Source organism: Biomphalaria glabrata, chromosome 13 (assembly GCF_947242115.1).
Source record: "Biomphalaria glabrata chromosome 13, xgBioGlab47.1, whole genome shotgun sequence".
Lineage (NCBI taxonomy): Eukaryota > Metazoa > Mollusca > Gastropoda > Planorbidae > Biomphalaria > Biomphalaria glabrata.
The window spans coordinates 7,306,263-7,327,810 of NC_074723.1; the positions used below are offsets into that span (position 1 = coordinate 7,306,263).

The window sequence follows — 21,548 nt, forward strand, 5'->3', positions numbered from 1 at the left end:
CATTTTGCGGTTGTTTCATTATTTTGTAGTTTATCATTGAGATATCAATGTATTATATACAGCAAGGTGTATAGCTACTGACGGGGTTGTTGGGTCACATTGTGTAAGTGTAAGTAACAACGTGTTCATTGTTAGATTGAAATGTCTCGAAGACATAAACAATCCAGAAAAGTCTTTGTAAGGGAAAACATTAATGGGACTTAGTGCTAGCTAACGGAGTTCATTCTGACTTACTTCACTTAATCCGGTGCACTCCCAGGGGAGCATAGGGCCGCAACCACACCTCTCCACCAAACTCGGTTTTGAGCAGCTTTCTTCATCTGCTCCCATGTCATTCCAGTGCCATCAGCTTCACCGATGACTGACCTCTTCCGGGTTTGCTTGGGTCTGCCCACTTTCGTTGCGGACTCCAATCAAATACCCGCCTTGCAACATTGGTAGCTGGTTTTCGCAGGGTGTGTCCTATCCAGCTACACTTTCGCTTTGTGATGTCTAGGGCTTTTGTCTAGTTCTCTCCCACAAATTGACGGTAGTTATCTTTTCTGTATTCCATTCAGTGATGGTTAACTATCGATCGCATGGGCGTAGCCAGGGGGGGGGGGTTCTTGGGGTTCAAACACCCCCCCGAAATGAAATCCCCCCACCCCGCAGGGGGGGGGGCGGAATTAAGTGACTGATTTTTGCTTTCATTTTGTTTATTTTAGGTGAGATTTTAATACTAAATCATCACTTACCACAGCACAGCCGAGGCAGTTTTGAGTTAAAAACCCTCTACCAGGGGGTTTTGAGATTAAACCCCCCTACCAGGGGGTTTTGAGATTTTAAAAACTCCTATCAGGGGGTTTTGAGATTTTAAAAACCCCTATCAGGGGGTTTTGAGATACAAATCCCTCTACCAGGGGGCTTTGAGTTTAAAACCCCCTACAGGGGGTTTTGAATTTTTAACCCCCTACCAGTGGTTTTTGCAGTTAAATCCCCCTCTTCTATAAAACAAAACAAAAAAAAATGCAAACAACAATCCCAAATTCCAACAGCACAGTTGAGGAAGATTTTGATTTTAAAACCCCATCCAAAATTTACGACAACCCCATCTTCAATATCAAAAAAGCAAATTACACACTCAAAATTCTATGAGCGTAGCCAAAGGGGTTTTGAATTTAACCACCCTCCCCCTTCCAGTTGGGGTTTGAAGCTAAAAAGTACCTCTTCAATATAAAAAAAAGCAAATTACACACTATAAAATCTATGAGCGTAGCCAAAGGGGTTTTGAGTTTAAATCCCTCTCCTCCAGATGGCTTTTTCTTTAAAGTTTAAAACCCCTCCAGATGGTTTTGAGTTTAAAATTCCCCTACAGAGCGTTTAGAGTTGAAAACCTCTCTCTTCAATATTATTTTAAAGCAAACTACAGTCACCAAATTCTATGATCGTAGCTAAATGGGGTTTTGAATTAAAAACAAAACAAACAAAAAACCAGAGATTTTTTAGTTTAAAACCCCTCAACAGATGATTTGACGAAAAAACTTTCCTTTTCGATATAAAATCTAAAGCGAAATACAGGCATGTAATTCCGAGAGCGTAGTCAAGAAAGGTTACAAATTTCTACCAGTGGCTTGGGTTCCATTAATTAAGTGTGAATAGTCTTCTGAAAATCATTAAATGTGTCTCAACAAAGATGGCTAAGACAGATTTTAGGAGTCAGTCATAGAGATCGGGTCTAAATCAAAGAAATCATATGCCGAACTGGGAGTCGAATCCTTAGTAAGGTTGTGACAGAGCGTCGCATGAGGTTTTGCGGGACATGTTTTCCGTCAAAATGAATTACGCAAAATAAGAGTTGCGGAAACAGCTTGCCGGAAAATGCACCGAACGGCGCGAGAGGGTCTAAGTCAGTAAGAATAGCACATTAGGTTTTTGAAATAAAACTTTTTAATAGCAAGATAATGCACTGTAGATACCTCAGAATATGCATTTTGTTGGCTTTCAATACCAGAAATAGTGCTCGGCGGCGGGGCTTCGCCCCGCGCTGGGGGAGCGCTGCGAACTCCCCCAGACCCCCTTGCTAGCAAGGGCGGGGAGTCTACAATAAACAATAAAAGTCTTCCGAAAGGGTCAGAATGTAATAAAGATTAATTATGTACACACACACACACACACATATATATATATATATATATAATTTTTTTCGCGAAGGGGGGGGGGGTTCGGGGGAGGATCCAAAAACCCTCCCCGAAAAAAAATCCTGGCTACGCCCATGATCGATCGTTAGTATCTGTGCTTTATTTTTTAACGATAATATTACATTATTAGTTATTATTCTATCTGTAAAGTTATTTATATTTTATGTTTTTGTTTTGTGTTCATTGCTGGATTTCCTTTTTATTGCACTGAGTTTGAAAGTAGGCTATTTAACTCAAGAAATGTATATTCTACATCGTGAGTTTGAAAGTATTTAACTCAAGAAATAGATATATCTACATCGTGAGTTTGAAAGTATTTAACTCAAGAAATGTATATTCTACATCGTGAGTTTGAAAGTATTTAACTCAAGAAATGTATATTCTACATCGTGAGTTTGAAAGTATTTAACTCAAGAAATGTATATTCTACATCGTGAGTTTGAAAGTATTTAACTCAAGAAATGTATATTCTACATCGTGAGTTTGAAAGTATTTAACTCAAGAAATGTATATTCTACATCGTGAGTTTGAAAGTATTTAACTCAAGAAAAGTATATTCTACATCGTGAGTTTGAAAGTATTTAACTCAAGAAATGTATATTCTACATCGTGAGTTTGAAAGTATTTAACTCAAGAAATAGATATATCTACATCGTGAGTTTGAAAGTATTTAACTCAAGAAATGTATATTCTACATCGTGAGTTTGAAAGTATTTAACTCAAGAAATGTATATTCTACATCGTGAGTTTGAAAGTATTTAACTCAAGAAATGTATATTCTACATCGTATTTCTTGAGTGTGTTGAAGTAGAGACATAGAAGCCATTCCGAACTCAGATATGTCATGGGAGACAATACTTCTCTCCAGAAACAAGTCGATATTTATTGGCACATTCTTATCTTATATAATACAGACGTTACTATAAAAAAGAAGATGATTACGTCCTACGCGTCATGCATATTAACCAATGACCTAAATTCTGCCAAGTCACTGGTTTTCCTGGCTAGCTCAGGCAACCCATTCCATGCTTTAATAGCACTAGGGAAGAAAGAGCATTTGTACAAATTTGTTCTAGCATATGGGACGAGGAATGTGCCTTTATCTTTGTGTCTTTCTGAGTAGGCCTATTTTATTAATTTTTTTTTTTTTTTAGTATTTGAAGATTATGGTTCAGTGTTTTATGTATAATTGTTACTTTACTTTTAAGTCTTCTATCTTGAAGGCTTTCTAAATTTAGTGATTTTACTAAAGTTGTTACTCTAGTCAAATGTGAATATTCGTTTGTTATTAATCTCACTGCTCTATTTTGTGTCTGTTCCAGTTTCTTAATGTTTTCTTGAGTTGAGGGGTCCCAAACAGAGGATGCATATTCTATTATTGGCCTAACCAAGGTTAAATAACATTTTAGTTTTATGTTCTTATTTGATTTATAGAAATTTCTTTTAATAAACCCTAATGCTTTGTTTGATTTTTTGATAGTCTCATCAATATGTGGATTCCATGACAGTTTTTCATTTATTATAACAACTAGGTATTTTGCTTTTTTAGTCTGTGTTACTGTTTTACATTCGACTGAACTCTAAAGAGCAATTCCTGGCTTAGGATGCAAATCAGGGTATTCTACTTTACCGATAATACAGGGTAGGCCTATTTTACCGATAACTTGAAACGCAAAAAAAAAAAAAGAATAATATATATACCGGTAAACAAAATTAGGGTTTGGAATTATCGTAAGATAGGAACGACAAAAAAGCTAGCAATGCAAGTTAGCATTTTCTTTAGAACAACCTGTCCAATCCTATTAAAACCTTACTAATTTACTCTCCACATAGCTTAAAAAGGTAGATCTAAAATACAAGTACAATACCCGCAGGTACTCGTACTTTATGTGGTATCGGGTATCGCTTTAGCGATCTAATTTGTGCGCATGCGTTTGGATACTTAAGTCATATGTTTCTATATTTTCGAACAAAATATTATATTATAATTTTCGTTACAATTTAGTTTGTTCCTTGAACCATTTATAGAATAGATACTAAATTATTTTAATTTGTTAAAAATATGAACTTAAATCTTCATCTATGTAGATCTAGATCTTGTTTCTATTTAGCCAAACCCTTGACTTGATTTACTCGCTGACCTTCTGAAGCGGGGTCATACAGAGGTTATGAACTTGGCAAAATTAAAAAAAAAATAGTGAAGTAGACTCTCTTATCTTAGAGTTAGAGGGTCTTTCATAGAGTTAGAATGGATAGACTAGTCTAATTCTAATGATAGTTTAATGGCTCTAGATTACATCTAATTTAGTAATTAATACTTTAGAAGATTGTCTAGACTCTAACTCAAGTTGATATAGCCAATATACTCAATAATATAGATCTAAATTATAAATAAATCTAGAATATCATCAATGTTATATTAAGTTATAATTATTAATTATACTTTTACTTTTATACTCAAATTTATACAGAAATATTACTAATATTAATAAGACTAATTTATTAAATTTATAATATATATATAGATTTACAAAGATTAGTAATTAGATCTACTAGAATTAGATTAGATCGAGTAGTGTAGACATAGTAGTTATGGTAGCCTCTCTATCTAGTACTCTACTAGTAGTAGTAGATCTAGAATAATCTAGATCTAGATCTAGAATCTACATCTGTAAGAACAGGATTATCTACCATTAAAAAATAAAAATTATCATTATCTAGCTAGACTAGATGTAGGCCGAGGCCTAGTTAAGTAGTTATACTACTACTTTATAGACATAACTGAGTAGTCATAACTTATTATTAAATATTATTATTAAGTGTAGATTTACTTAGTTTTTTTAAGTGACATAATGATAACTTTAATAAAGTCTTTATAATTAATTAATAGTATTATTAAGTATTAATAGATTAAAATAGATCTACTTCTAGAATAGATCTAAATATAAAATTATATTTAAAATTATTATATTGAGTCAGAATTTGATCAAGATTAAACAAGTGATTTATTATCATTTATAATTTTTATGATAATAAAATTAGACCTCTAATAGTAATAGCTCTATAAAACTATTGGGCTCTATACTCTTAGACTACTTAGAGTCTAGAGATTTAGACTAGATCTAGATTAAAATTCTAGATCTATATTAAATTCAAATTAATTATTAAGAATATCTTGTTTTTTGTTCATTAGAATTTGATCATCTAAGACTATAGAATAATATTGTCTAAATTACTCTAAATTAAGACGTCTTAAGTCAATCAATACTAGATCTAGATCAATATAGTTTTTATTACTTTATAGAAATATAGATCTAGATCTAGTTTTTATATTATGTCACTTAATCATGCAGCCAAGAAAAAAAAAAAGCTTTACTTTAATAGTAAATATAAAAATAATCCTGAAGACACTGTTCTGTATAAATTTTTAGTTGAACAATATAATGATTTCCCACAACCAGGAGCTAGAGATACAACAAAGTCATGTCTCAAGGGACATGTTCTTCTAATTTTTTTACAGAATAAGTGCTCCCCCACGGCCACTGCTAAAGTTATTTCATCTTGCTTTGGATTATCTCTAACCAAACGTCTAATTTCTCTCGTCTATAAAGTAAAGCTAAACACTCTTGTTAGATTTAAGACATGTCTCACGAAAAGTTTACCAAAAATTCAAAATATATGCTCTCAAATGATTTATAAGTGGCCCTCAGAAAATGCCTGCAGTCTCAATTCTGCCTCCATATCAGTTACAAAAACACCAATTGCACCAACAGAAACATCACTTGCCTCAACAGAAACAGAAAAGTCATTTTATTTAAAACTTAAAAGCAATACGGATTTCACTCCTCAAAATTCTTTTCACAAAAGTCATCCTTTGTCCCAGGCTAGAAATGAAGAAAAAAGTGAAAACAGAATAAAAAATTCTGAATTCAATTTAAAATCAACATCTCAAGCATCGTTAATAAAAAATTTAAAACAGGCAGTGGCTTGCAAAAATAGGAGAATATTTATATTGAAAAGAAAAATCAAAGAATTACAAATAGAATCAGACAAAGGAGAACAGTGTGTAAAGACTAAGATTATTTGCTTGAGAGAAAAACTAAAAAAGATAGAACTTATAAACAAAATTAAAAGGATCTCAAATAAGCGCTAGCCGAGCAAAATACAAAGTGTTTGTTTATTTCCTCTATTATTATTCATTTAGTTGTACACTTTTTACTTTTTTGGTAAATATATTTATATCTTCAGGAATTAAGATTCTCCATTCACTTTGGTAGATATCTACTTTAATTTCAATAAATTTAAAGTAAATGTCCTGCTTTGGAATTTTTCCTATTAGTACTTTTATCATTATTAATTTTAGTTATTATTGCCTAATTGAAGTATATTTATCCCCATACCATATTTTTTTAACTTTAATCTACTTTAAAACAGTATTTTAACATATTAGTAAAAAAAAAAAAAAAAAAGTAAAGTACCTCTTTCAGACCTTGCTATCTTTGGGGCAGATGATGTAAATGGCGTTTTATTAGCCAGGAAAGCCAGTGACTTGGCAGAATTTAGGTCATTGGTTAATATGCATGACTAAATGCATGAAGGGTAGGACGTAATCATCTACTTTTTTGAAGTAACCTCTGTATCATATAAGATAAGATACTTTTAGTTTTTGTCACTATTGCTTCCTGGACACCCACTCTTTTTTTTTTTTGCCTAGCAAATTCTGCTTCAGTGCTTACTTAGCTTGTGATGCTGGTTAGCAATCTTAGCAATATCTGTCCAATTCAGCCCTATTGACTCTTTTCCTACAGGTATTTGGCTGGTTTTTTGCAGGAGATCACTACCTTATTACTAATGGTATCTAGCCAGTTTTATTAGTCCTCCAGGTCTCAGCTTCTTGTCAAAGCGGCCCAGCTTGGATTACTCTTGTTTTGCTTTGCTAAAGCCTGTTATTCTTTTACATCAATTCTCTTATTTTGTGCATGGTTCTGACATCTTACATTCCAATGTTTTTCATCTTCTTGGTCTTAGAATGATATTTGGTGACTTTCTTTTGGCTTTCTTTTTGTTTCATGATTCTTTCTGTTGTTAGTTTTTTTTGGGCTATAGAATTTCTGGGTTGCTCACACATGCCTAGTTTTTCTCATTTATTCTGACTTGAGACAGGCGCAGACTTGGTGGATGAATACTGACCAACTCCAAATTCTACAAACCCTTCAATTTGATCATACAGCAAAAACCTTTGGCCTAAACAGATCTGTCAATCCATTGTATGTCACCATCATCATCAGTTTCAGCTTCAGTCATCTGCATGTTATTAGATGCAACAATCATTCTTTGTGGTCATAACTAGTGATCCCTTGTGCATTATCTCATCATTGAATCCATCAACTTCTTGCAATATATACGTCATAAGCATAAGATCAAGTACTAACAATTAAGCACTTGAGAAATCACTTCTTGTATGTCATTAAATCCAGCAGTTTTGTCATCATAATATAAAAATGGAAGTGAATCAGTGAAATTGGGAAGTCAATACACAATTGGAAATCAACATTGTTATTCTGTAAGTAATTTTAAAATATTATTGTTAACTCTTTCTCTCCTAATTAAATTAATTTTTGGTTTTATAAACTTGAATTTGTCTTATATAAAGACAGCATGCATTGTCCTAAACTTCTGATTACATTACAAACAAAAATGTTATTGGAGTTAAATGATAACAGTGTAGAATGTGCAAATGTGAAAAATTAACAATTCTTTCAGAATGTGGAAAATAATTACGGAGATAAAAGAGTTAATTCTATGATACTAGATACTGAAACACATTTTAAAAATGAAATACATGTTGCTTTTTTCTGATTAAAAATTTATCCTAAACATCAAGTTCATAAATAATATGTAAAAAAGAAAAACAAATATCTTAAAGTATTAGCAATTGTATTCAGCTTTTTCATTAAATTTTCTTAAAATATCAGATATCACATTATATCTGAAATTATTTCAATTATAGAAACAGCGTTATTTATTATCCTATGTTCATTAGAACTGTAAACTTAAACATGTGTGTTTTATGCTATTGTCATACACAGTTTAAAGCGGAACTAATAGCCTTGTAAAAATTTCATGTAAAGCAAAGTTTGTTGCGCTTATTACAGCCTGATTTACTTCAAAAAAGTGTTGTAGCGCCAAATACTGCAGACTATAGGAATGACAGGACTGAACATGTGTAGTAAGAAGGGAGAGAGAATGTAGGGATTGGAAAGAGAGCAGAAAAGTTTGTGTGTAATGAGTTGGAGAGTGAGAGAGTAGAGAGATAAGTAGAATTGAGAATTGTAGCTTGAATAGTAGAGAGAATAAGTATAGTAGAGAGAATAAGTACAAGAAGTAAAAGGGGTTTGAAGTATGGGTATAGAGTCTGTATTTTTTTGTCTTGTGTGAAGACCATGAGAAACTGATTCCTTTTGAGTGCTTTGAGAGGCTAGTTCCAGTGAATAGTTAATGTTGAAAAGATTTTAAGTTTGATTCCTAGTCAAACTTGGGTAAACATGGGGACATAATTACATAATGTTTAAATGTTCTAGTACCACTCTCATCACCCCCCCCCCCCCCCCAGAACTTTTAGGTAACTAAAAAAAATAAAGTAAAAATTTGCAAGTTTTACTCGTTATTAAACATCTCTCTCTCTCTCTTTCTTATTTAGCTAACCAGTTTTATTGTATATTAACTTAAATAAAAACAACAACTAAATATTAATTTTTGTTTATTTTGTAGGTCTGTTTGTGAACAGTCAGCTAATTATGCTCTACATCATCATTTCTTGCTAAAGTCCTATGCAAAGAACAAGAAATACTCAAAAGCCTCTCTGGTTGAAATTTAAAAAGCATGGATCATTTTAAATACAGCTTTGGCCTGCCACAATGCATTGACTCTACCAGTGCTGAGGTAGAATGGGCAAACATGAAACAAAAATTACATGCACAAGCTCACCAGGACTCTGATCAGAGACAGAAAGCTTTCTTGATAAGCATCGCAGCAGATCAAGCTCAAGAAATATTCAACAACATTGGATTGAGTCGTGAGGAAACTGTAAAATTTGATGACATTTTACAAAGATTAGAAGATGTTTGTCTTCCACGGTTTCTCATTATTTATAGTCAGTATAAATTTGTTTCATGCAAATGGCAAACTGGGACAAATTTTGGTGATTTTTTACAAGAACTTTTGTACTGGTCTGATACTTGTGACTATAAAGACTTGAAAGATTTGATTATAAAAAAGTGTGTATTAAGTGGGGATGTTGATGAAACAATTAAGAAGTACTTCATGAATTTGAAAGAGCTTGATACACGCTCAGGATTAAATAACAAAAGTCAGGGCACAAATGCACAGATTAATTCAGTCCTTGTTCATAATGTAGATACTGAAGCAGAAAGAAAAGAAATAAAATCCAAAAATGCAGAAAGTGCAGTGGAACCATGGGATAAAAAATGTAAACCTCCTGAGAATTTTTCAGAGGTCAAGGATTCAAATATTAGTAACAAACTGGAACAAGTTCAATTATTAGAAAATAAAAAAAATATACCACCAAGATTAGTTACACGAAATAAATGTTATGCGCAAACAGGGGTTGTTTTAAACAATGCAGAAAATGACAGTAAACTAAACTGTACTGCTGAATTAGATTTTCAAAAAGAAGTCAAAGACAATAATCATGAAATAGAAGAAAAGGTTTTAGAGTGTATAAAGTGTAAGAAACAATGTAGGGATAGTTCTTCACTTATTGCTCATGTTTGTCAAAACAATAAATCTATTAGAAATTGTAAAGCAACCCAAATGAATCATAGCCACAAGCAGATCTCTATAGATGCGAGCTTGAAAAGACACAGAAAACTGGAACCTGCAGGAAAACAAAAATACAGCTGTGATGTCTGTAGGTCCAGTTTTGGCAGTCGATCACATCTTAAAGTGCACTTAAGGCTTCATACAGGGGAACGTCCATTCAAGTGTGACACTTGTGATTCATCCTTTCCAGAAGCATCGAAATTAAAACTTCATAAACGAAAGCATACTGGAGAAAGACCTTACAAGTGTGAGATATGTCCACGAACTTTTACCTGGACTGCTGCATACAAACGACATTTACGAACTCATACTGGTGAAAAGCCATACACTTGTGAATTCTGTGGTAGCTGCTTTGCAGATTTGACTTCTTTTCAGCGTCACAGGCGCTCCCACACAAAAGAAAGACCATACAAGTGCGACCTTTGTGATTCTAAGTTTACAGATCCATCAGCATTAAAGTTGCACATTCGTGTGCACACAGGTGAGCGGCCATATACATGTAAGATATGTGGATCCTCATTTGTGCGTTCGCAGCACCTAAAAGACCACATGAAGTTGCACACTGGTGAGAAACCATTTAAATGTAACACTTGCGAAGCCAAATTTCTAGAGGCCTCCAAGTTGAAAGTTCATCAGCGCAAACACACAGGGGAAAAACCCTACCTTTGTAAAATATGTGGTTCTCGATTTGCATGGACGGCAGCATATACAAGGCATATGCGAACACATACATTTGAAAAACCATACATTTGTGGCGCCTGTGATGCGTGTTTTGCTGATCATTCAACACTAACTCGCCACAAGCGCACACATACTAAAGAAAGACCTTACGTTTGCAAAATTTGTCAAACTGATTTCGCTGACAACTCATCATTACGTCGCCACAGCCGTATCCATACTGGAGAAAAGTCATATGTGTGTGAAGTCTGCGGATCTTCATTTGCTGTCAGATCTTATTTAATGAGACATATGCGTACTCACACAGGGGAAAAGCCATACAAATGTGCTACTTGTGGTGCCAAGTTCACAGACTCTTCAAAACTGAACAGACACAACAAAATTCATTCAAAAAGTCTGCCTAAACCAAAACCTGATCAGCAAAATAATTCCAATAATCAGAAAGATGCTAAGGAAGACCACCAGCCACATTATCAGGAACTTCATCCACTCAGGCTTTTAGAACAGTCACCACAAAAGAATATTTCACAGGAACAAAGCCACTTCATGGATACACAGCAATCGGTGAATTTATTCGAAGGCATGCACCATCAACTTGTCCAACAATGTAATATTATGCCATTACCAAAAACAATTCCTTATGATTTTTCTGTATTATAAGAGGTTCTTCTTTTCTGTTTAGTTAAAAAAAAAACAGATTGTGTTTAAATTTTGTGTTTGTTTGTAATTATTATTGCTTACATGTTATGTTTAAAACTGGACTTTCATGCAGAGGTATATCTCTCTAGGATTGATGTCACCTGGTGCTATTCATCATCATTATCAAACTCCTTTTGAAGGAGTGCTTAATAGGTTCAAATCCTCTCTAACAAAAGCTCTGGACTGAAACCCTGATGTTTTGCGTATCGCATATATGTCGAGAATTGTGGTTTACAGACCTGTCAATTATTAGTTTTTCAGCTATTAGTTTTACTTTCATCACCTTGACCAAAACCAACTCTCCTAATTAAATGTGTCTGTTTATTAATAATAAATCAATCAGTTGATCATCATCTTTCCTTTGCATTCCTCGTGGAACATAGGTCCTCGGTAAAAACACACTACTATCCATGTTCTCTTGCTAGTTTTTTAATGGCTTCCTAATTTTTTCCTGTCTTATCAGCTTCAACTATTACAATGTTTCATCACATTTTTTTGGTCTTCCTCTAAGTCTTGTCCCCTGAGGGGTTGCAGTCTAAAGCCTGTCTAGTTCTGTTGTTTGTATCTTTTTTAAGGGTCAATCCATCTCCACTTTCTCTCTAAGATCTGCACCTCTATGTTTCTCTCCCACAGGTTATTGTTTTCTATTTACCATTGTATTTTTAAGATATTTCTGAGACATCTGTTGAAGATAAGGTCTGCCTTTTTGTTGTTGTTGTTGTTCTTGATGCTTCAGTTGTTATCCATGTTTCAGAACCATACAGTAAGACCACCTTGACTATAGAGCTAAAGGATTGATTGATTAACAACTGTAAAATATGCGCTTATTTTATTGTTATTATTTTTTTAAATTTTGTTAGTTGTTACATTTTATTACCTTGGAGTTACACATTGATATGTGTTTTTCAATATGGTCCATTTTTTGTTTTTATGTGCTTGCTTTATATTTAAAGCAAAAATTTTGCTATGACTCAAGATCATGATTACAGGATGAAACTATTAATGCATTTGTAATTTATGTGTAGGTATTAATAAATAGATTAATAATATGTGGAAAGTATCATTGAAATTACTTCAGATACTGGTAAGTCATTTTATGACTCTTTGACACTTATAAGTGCAGATGATGTACTTTTCATGTTTTTTTTAGCCAACAGTCAAAACTTACCACTTTAAATATTTTACAGTTCCAGATTTAAAAATTCTAACCTGCTATGGGATTTTATCTTGACACATTTGACTCATCAGTCTAGTGCTTTACCAAACTGAGAAGGCCTAGTGTACAGTACGTTACAATACATAACATAGTTGAATTGGCAAAAAAAATATATAAAAATGCATAACTAATATGTTCCTAAAAAATTTGAAAGTGTGGCATTAAATAAATATTCAAAGCTTCAAAATTTTGCTTAGTTACATCATTGACTTATAGAAGCATGTATCTATGATTACATGCTAATAGTTCCATACATTGAATATTTTTCATTATGTTTTTGTTTTTGCACTTCTCAAAAATAGAATAATTAATGACTGAACAATGCAGCCATTGTTATTATGCAGGGGACATAACCACTGTCTGGCGTAAATAATCTGATTCTTTTTTTCTGATTTGTGTATTAAGGATGACTAAGTTCCTATTATTGTTATAATCTCCAAACATGCTAGTATTATGTTAGCAAAACTACTCTGCATACTGTATGTACTTGTTCATTGTCATTTGCTTCATGTTGTATTAAAATTCATATTTCAATTGTGTTATACAGTTGTTACATTTTGCCTGTGACTTCTAATATTCTATAGTTAGGAAATTACTTGAGGACATACTTATTGTAATAATACTACAGATTTATATCTATTCAATTCAGGAGTCAAGTTTCTCGTTATAAAAGCTACCGGTATTGTTAGACTGTACTTGGGGATCTTACAAGCGAAACTATAATAGGCATTTATTAAAAACAAAATCCTTTTTTAAGCAGTTTAATCGCTCCAGTCCTCTCAATGTTGCAAGTTTTATCTCCCCTTTTCTATATTAAACAAAATTTATTACTACTACTTGATTAACTAACTTGTTTTATTATTATTGATTCGTGTGTAGTCATCGACAATTAATAATTATGCAAAATTTCAACTATCCATAAATGGGAAATAGGAGACAAAGAAAAAGGTGTACAAGAATCCAGACAGACTAACGGAGTGAGTTAATGTATATTAAACTTTGTGAAAATTTAGCCCTGATAAAGACACATTTCATGCAAAGACTAATTCTTCCCTAGCGCTGTTAGAGCATGGAACGGGCTCCCTGAATCAGCCTGGAAAACAGATGACGAGTTTTACGACTCGATTAAAGAGACATTCCTCTAATTTATAAGATGATGTTGCAGAATCCTTGAAATAAAGACTGGGAGAACGGTGCACGCACACAAATTTAAAAAAAAATCTTTTTTTTTTAAAGGTAACATTGGAATCGGCCTGCTGGAAACGCTGCGAACGTAGACCATCCTCCGCCTGCGGTTTTAAAGGCTAAGCAATTGGGGTTCGTAAAAACCAGGATATCCAACCTAATGTGTGGTTGCCTGTTCATTAAAGTGAACAGTGCCTGCCTGTACGTAGATGCACGCTCAATAAGCGTCGCTTCGAAAGTACGTTTCCGAAGACGCCATTGCAATAAGCCGCCCCGCTGGTGACGTGCTTTATCGGGGGCTGAAATTATATAACGGTCCCTGATTTCTCCAATATCTTTCTGCAGAGGCGGCCTATTAGCAGTACGCGGGGGCCATGAGCCGTACGTAAGCGTACCGTAGACTATAAAACAAGTAGGCTACAATACCGTACCACATCGCGTTAAGGAGCTCGTCCGCCTCTAACGATGTACGATTTATTATTGTTACAAAACATAGTAGGCCTACCTTATGCAGATACTGTACCATTGGCCGTTTAACTACATTACAAACAGTATTGTACTTGTTCTGCAGGTAGGACTTTATTGTCAGATTGTGATATAGTGGCCTATAATTAACGTAATTTATGATTCAGAAACACTTTGCATGAAAAAATCAACAAACTAGATAGTAGGCCTAATAATTTCTGTTATTGCGGGCTCGCTCAGACGCGGAGAATGGGGCGCCACTTGCCATAATATCCCCCCCCCCCCAAAGACGCTTAATTCTGCTTCTAAGTATGCATTTGTCTGTCAATTCATTTCCTCGGCTCTGGGCGAGTCTCTGCAATTTTCCTCTTACCCATTTGCTTCTCCTTCCAAATCTTGGTATTTGTATTTCTGGGCTGTCCCCACGTTGACTCCTCTTTTCTCTGGAGTTTCAGGTGAAGGCTTGTCTTGTGATGTTGGATGCAGGCTTGTGAAGAATCTGGAAGAAAGTTTTTTTTTGTGCTGCCTTTAGGCGATGATGAGCCTAATTTCTGCTCACGTCGGGTGTCGAACTCAAAGCCTCTCAGTCACCCCCCCCACACACACACACACATATTTGCAACAGTTCCTCTTATTTTATATCTTTTATTACACAGACGTTACTTCAAACGAGAAGATGACCTTATCTGGCCAGCGGTTCATAAGAATCTTCTTCTTCCTTGTTCTCATTATTATGTTGGAACTTTCAGATGACTAGACCAGTAGACGAGATGAACTGCGCAGTGATTTCCAAAATCAGGGAGCTCTCCATGTAGTTTTCTTTCAACAGGGGTATTTTAGGGCCAGCGTCTTTCTCGGGCGAAATATTAGACGTTGACTTTGTCGGGATAACAGGCGTCGTCTTTCTGGTGATTCGGATGAGAGCTTGTCCATTTGTCGTTTATTTTATTCCATTTAAATTTCTTCATTCCTTCTGGATAGAGTGCAATGTTCAATTGTGTGTTTGTTCTCCCACACTTGGTAAATGTACCAGTCTTCTCATTTCCTTCTAGTTCAACATGTGTTGGTATCTATTAAATAGCAGTTGCTGTTGAGCTTTATGGGGTTAACTAGTGATAAATACCTGGATTTTTTTTTTCGTGATGGTGGCTGGTGGTTCTTTCAGACCGTGCAATCTATAAGGCAGTTAGGCAGATGATGTAAAGATAATCTGTTTCGATGGCCCACGTTTAACGAGGATGTCATGTGGCCAGTTCAACTATCAACCGCCTTTACTTTTCCCAAACTAATAATAGGTTCCCATTAGAGTTGGTTTAAAGCAGTATTGGTTTAACAATGGTGATGCAATTCCAACGTTTATATAGTAAATACTTTTAGTAATGTATACGTCGCATGACTAATATCAAATGAATAAGTTTGATAATGCACTGAACTAAATATTTTAATATAGATTAAGCTGAAATATAAATCGCTATCATATGAAGCACAGCAGATGAATTATGTGTAACCCTGAGACTGTGAGACTCAGCATATTAATTAATATATAGATATAATAATAATTATAATGGCATTAATGGAGACGTAAAGCCCAGGATAGATCAGAATGGAAAGATGTGCAAGAGTAGGCCAGGGGGCCCTCCATGTCCATGAGGATGAAGAATGAAGTATATATTAAATATATATTAATATTAATTATTATATATAAATATATTAAATATATATTTATAATTATTTATTATAATAAATAGTTTAATATAGATCTAGGTCTAGTCAATATAGTCTAGATCTAGATCTAATTAAATTTTTAAATACTAAACTAAATTTTACTAAATATACTATACTATATTATCTATAATAATAATATAGATCTAGATCTATATTATATATTAATATAGTAAAATAGTACCCTTCGCTTTCTATTTAATTTTTAATTAGATCTATAAAATAAATTTTTTATTAAATAAAAAAAAATAATTTAAATATAGATCTACTAAAAGTCTAACTCTTAGTCATCTAATTATTATTATTAGTATTATTACTACATACTATCTATAGATCTACTTAGTTACATATAGATTAGATCTAGATTGATTATTTTATTATATAAATATAATTAGAATAATTAGTATTTAGATCTAAAATGGTATATATATTATTATTATAATCATAATGCTAATCTTAATTAACTTAATAAGTTAATACTTAATAAAAATTAATCTTATGTTTTCTTATATTCTAATATAAATATAATAATAATAATATGACTATATTATTCTAAGTTTATATAAATATAGTAAAAGAGTATATAATAATATATTATTTATTTATATATAATATATTTAAACTTTATTTAAAGTGACTGAATATCAAATATCCTTGATGCATCTCTAAGTGTAGATCTATACTATAATATAACTATATATTTATTATATATATATATATATATATATATATATATATATATATATATATATATATATATATATATATATATCTAGATTATAAATTTGTATTATAGTAGGGCCTATCTAGATCTAGAGGAATCAAGACTCTATAGGTCTTTATCTCATATCATGACATTATCACTTCAAGAGGAAGTAATCATCATGGCATGCAATGACTGATTCAATCAATGAGATTAGTCTGATGAGCCCTACCCCTACAGCCAACAATCGTACAATGTTACTATTGTTACTATTACTATTAATTTGTAGTGCACTCAGTCTGTAGTCTGTTTCCTGTAAGACTAGGTGACAGGTCTAGAAACTAGACCTAAATTAATAAATTTTAATATTCAATAATTATAAATTCACTTCTTAAATCTCATGAATTGATAAGACATTTAATAAGTTATCTAGATCTTGAATGTCTAGATAATAATAGATAGGCCTACCACAGTTTAGATTGGGCTTATCTAAAAAAATATTTCCTGAAGGCTGAATATTAAAAATAGATATACTCATATAGATCTAGATCTATCTTTGTAAATATTATTATATTTGGCTTTGACTTTGAACTTACTGTGACACAAAACTTTTAAGAATTTCATATGTATACATTTATTTATTTGTTGAGTCAAAGCTTCTGTGGCTGAACTCCACCAGAGGCTTAAATTTGACTCATTAAATATATAAAATTCAAGCTTTTTAATGATAAACTTAAGATTCCATCAACACTTATAATTATAACAATGTGTAGAATGTAGATATTATATATCTAGATAAATTCTTTTCTGAAGGGTAGATCTAAATCTGTATTAACTAAAAATAAAAAAAAAATTGTGATATAACTTTTTAAATATAATTTTACAGGTTTAAACCTTCAAAATCGTATGCTGATCAGTAGAAATAAAACAGTATTCTTCCAGTCAAAATTGTTGCAAATGTAAGATTTTATACAGCACAGCCAATCTAAAATGGACCGAATCTGGTTTCAGTTTAAGTCATATATGTTAAGCCAAATGCAATCCACTGGCCAGATAACGACATCAGTCTTTCTAAAGGAATATTTTCGCTATATGAAATTAAATAGCAATACTGGACTTTCTGAAAGTGATTTGATAAGTACTGACTCTATTTTAGACACTTTGGAAAATATTTGTTTTCCAAGCATATTTCTCAAATTTCTATGGTTTCTGCTGTTGAATATGAACATTAGTTGCCAGGATTTTCAGACAATAAATGAAAGCTCAGCTTCAGACTTTGCATTGTTTGTGTCCTTGTGCCACTTGGAAAAAAACTGCATGCAGTTTATTATTGAAACTAAAAAACATATTACCATTGACCAGAAGGGGCATATTTGCAGCTCATTAAGTTGTGCTGATGAGAATCAAGAAAGTAGTCTCTTAATTAAGGAACTGTCTGTCAAATTTAAACAGTTTGTAGATGATTCACCAAGCATTCTCAAAGATTTACATCTGTTTCTTAATAATGAAAACAAAGTTGTTGAAAAAAATATTCAACAAGATGTCAACTTTAAATCTACAAATATTAGGAAAAATAATTGTCTAGATTCAGAAAAACTTGTAAGCTTAATTGACTCAGACACAAAGTTCACGTTGGATGATTGTCAGAGTTTAATGTTCTTAGCAAGCAAAGAAGGGTCTACAAATGTTGGCTGCTGTTCAAATGTTAAATCTCAACTCAATGTCCAGGAATCTAATGTTTGTGACACTTCTAAAACTTTAGCGACAAAGTGTCTAAATGGATCTAAACCAGAAATGACTGCTGCAAAATATGTTTGTATACTTTGTGGAGCTCATTTCAAAAAAAGAAAAATATTGTGTTTACACCTAAATTTGCATACTGACCAGAAGAAATTCTCTTGTAATGTTTGTCACTTAACATTTAACATGAAGTCCCAATTTGAATGCCATAGTTGCAGTTTAAGAAAAAATAACTTTAAAGGAAAGGACAATTTTCCTGTTTTAAAAATTGATAAGAATATACCAAAAATAAATTATCTCCCCTACCCTGACCTAGATAGAAGGAAACAAAAGGAAAGAAAAAAGAAACAATTAAACATTGATGTGAAAAAAAAATCTCTAGATGCTAAAAAGGGTTATACCACCACTTGCATTTTGTGTCAAGCATCATTCAGCAATAAATTATGTCTTAATGCTCATTTAAAAATGTGTCAGATGAAAAAAATATCATGCAAATATGTTTTCTCCAATCTAGTAAAATTAGCAAATCATGAAGGCAAGAAACATGATAGTAAGAGTGAGTCCTTACAAGCAATCACTGAAAAAGAGATTAATACTACCGGTACTCAAAAGCTGCTACTTTGTAAGCGATGTGACTTCTCTGCAGTACTTCCATCTGATATGAGATCTCATCTCAAGATACACTCTGAAGACAGATTTGTATGTGAGGTTTGTGGTGTATCCTTTTTAGAGAAGGCTAAACTCAAACGGCATGAGATGGTTCACACTGGAGAGCAGCCTTTCAGCTGTGAAGTCTGCGGTAAATGTTTTGCAGATAAATCTCATCTGACGGTTCATTTGAGAATCCATTCTGGAGAAAAACCATTTAAGTGTCACTATGAAGGATGCACTTCTGCGTTTGTTGAATCATCCAAATTGAAAAATCACTTGCGTCGACATACCGGTGAAAAACCTTACATATGTGAAGTGTGTGGATTGTCATTTGGAGTTCTTTACAGCTTGAAATCTCATATGAGACGACACACCGGAGACAAGCCATACAAGTGCACATTCTGTAGTTATGCTTCCTCACAGTCTTCCAACCTCAAAGCACACATGACAGTGCACAATGGCAACAGACACTACTGCAGCATGTGCACCGCTTCATTTCATTCTGTTTCTAAGTTAAACAAACATGTAACTGTCCATTTTGATATTGATGAAGATAATGCTAATTTGAAAGCTAATGCAGTACTAAACAAGGCAGTTTATAATAGTGCTAATTTAAACTATTTGCCTGCTTACAAAAACATGAGTTGTACTAATATTGCACCAGCTTGTGAGCCCATATCGCAGGCTCATAATTTTTCATATTTGAACTTTGCGCAAATACAAAATAATGACCAGTCTCTATCACCTTATGCTGTTCAGGAAGCAAGTTTTTGTGAAAAAAATGTTTTTCCTAGTCCACATGGCTTTTCTGAACATTTTCAAAATGTTACAAGTAGCAAGATGAACCACCCTGAGCAAAATGAGTACTTTACTGATTCCCTTAGTTCAAAACTGGCCAACCAATCAGCTTTTACAGCAAGAACTATTTTTCTGGACCAGGAGCCATACTTCCAGTATAATAGTCTTTCAGTCCGAGCACCACTGGAATCTGAAGTGTTGTGTAGTGACAGTTATTTTCAGAATGTCTCTGAGCATCTGCTGTTAACAGACTTTGGGAATAGTGCAATTCATAAATAAAAATACTTTTTTATAAATAGCTGGGTCAAACAGAATAGAGGTAAAATCATTAATCTACTATATCCTAATATAATCATGTATAATGCAGACAATAACCTTTATGTTTTTTAAAATACCTGTATGCAAGTATACATTCACATTATCCCTGTGTGCTTTTTTTTTTCTGTGTTTTTATGCAATTAAAATGTTATCTACACAGACTGAATTAGACATTTTGTGTTTGTAAATAAGATTTATCAATACACTTTATAATTTATCTTTAAATACATTATGTGATCTACATGAGGTAAATAAATATGTTTCTATGGCCACAATGGTGTTAAAATATTGAATTTGTTTTTGTATGTTGACGTATTATGTTAAACAAACAATGTTGGAAGCCATAACAGCATGATGCTGACACACTATCAGATATTTGTATTGATTGGTAAACAGCTGAAACTAGTCAAACAGATCTATATAATGCACCAGTATACACTTACTTCATTAATAAGTGTGGTGTTAGGTTGTAGTGCCAGACAGTTTATAAAAAAATACCTTGTGGGCATACCAGTACTTAAACATTTACACAAAAACTTCTTGTACAAACAGAATAAGCTCGACTTAAAATATTTGCAGCATTCTGTCATATACCTTAGTGAAAAAGTTGTTGAATGATTACAAAACATCTCAAGGCACTTAAAGCTACTGATTCAACACATACGCAAGTGCTGTTTTCTTCTGCCTCAGTTGACTCATCTGCAGTAATCCAAGAGAAAGTTGTATCTAGACACACATATCCTCTATTACAATACTCCTTAATGAAAAGGATATCCTTTCTCTAAGTAATTATCTTCAACCCACCCATCTATTTCTCTTTCCTCTGGACACATACACTATTTCTATTTGAGGGTTACTGTTGCTCATTCAACTTCTAGTTATGGAGTTTATTTCCTCTACCCCATGCATTCTGGAAATGTTAATTTGTGGGGCAAAAAGCAACCATGTATGTGGTTACAGCTATATAAATGTGACAGACTATTATATTAGAATATTTTGGTAATAATGTTAGACCCATCAGTATAAATAGCACAGTTACTACATCTTAACATTAAGCTTTCAAATGTAAGCCTAATTTTAGTAGATGACCTTTCAAAAATTTCTTTAGAAACCAACCTTATATTTCTGGAGTCTGTTATTTTTAGAATTTAGGTACAGTATATTGATTATAGTGTTTGGAACAAGGATACTTAACATTGAGATATTTAACTGTCCACATACAATAAACAAAATTGATATGCAACTGTTAGCTACCCAACTTCCTTTTCATTTGGTGAACAAGCCATTAATAAAGTAAATAGTCTTGTGACCAAAAACTACCATTGCAAAGCACAATGTGCTAGTCATAGAGTAG

General features: G+C 33.0%; 2 protein-coding genes across 2 annotated transcripts in view; one reads left to right on the forward strand and one right to left on the reverse strand.

Moving 5' to 3' along the window:
• The first annotated feature begins 6,456 nt into the window (after nt 1–6,456).
• LOC106071267 (uncharacterized) lies at nt 6,457–21,430 on the forward strand. The gene is made up of 4 exons (XM_056008319.1): nt 6,457–7,740; nt 8,949–11,355; nt 12,064–12,159; nt 17,652–21,430. Exons 2-4 carry the CDS (start codon nt 9,060–9,062, stop codon nt 20,153–20,155), a joined length of 4,896 nt encoding a protein of 1,631 aa, XP_055864294.1. The 5' UTR covers nt 6,457–7,740; nt 8,949–9,059; the 3' UTR covers nt 20,156–21,430.
• LOC106071269 (alkaline phosphatase-like) overlaps nt 20,016–21,548 on the reverse strand; it is a 67,746-nt gene continuing 66,213 nt past the window's right edge. Inside the window, exon 15 of the transcript XR_008774249.1 lies at nt 20,016–20,025. The gene's annotated coding sequence lies outside the window, so the exon portion shown is untranslated. The remainder of the gene's footprint in view (nt 20,026–21,548) is intronic.

Bases quoted from the DNA above. Each gene is read 5' to 3' on its own strand.
- LOC106071267 (XM_056008319.1), top strand. From the start codon at position 9,060: ATGGATCATTTTAAATACAGCTTTGGCCTGCCACAATGCATTGACTCT. The intron at 11,356-12,063 runs AAGAGGTTCTTC...TGTATTTTTAAG, and splicing joins TTATGATTTTTCTGTATTAT to ATATTTCTGAGACATCTGTT. The intron at 12,160-17,651 runs GTAAGACCACCT...TGCAAATGTAAG, and splicing joins CCATGTTTCAGAACCATACA to ATTTTATACAGCACAGCCAA.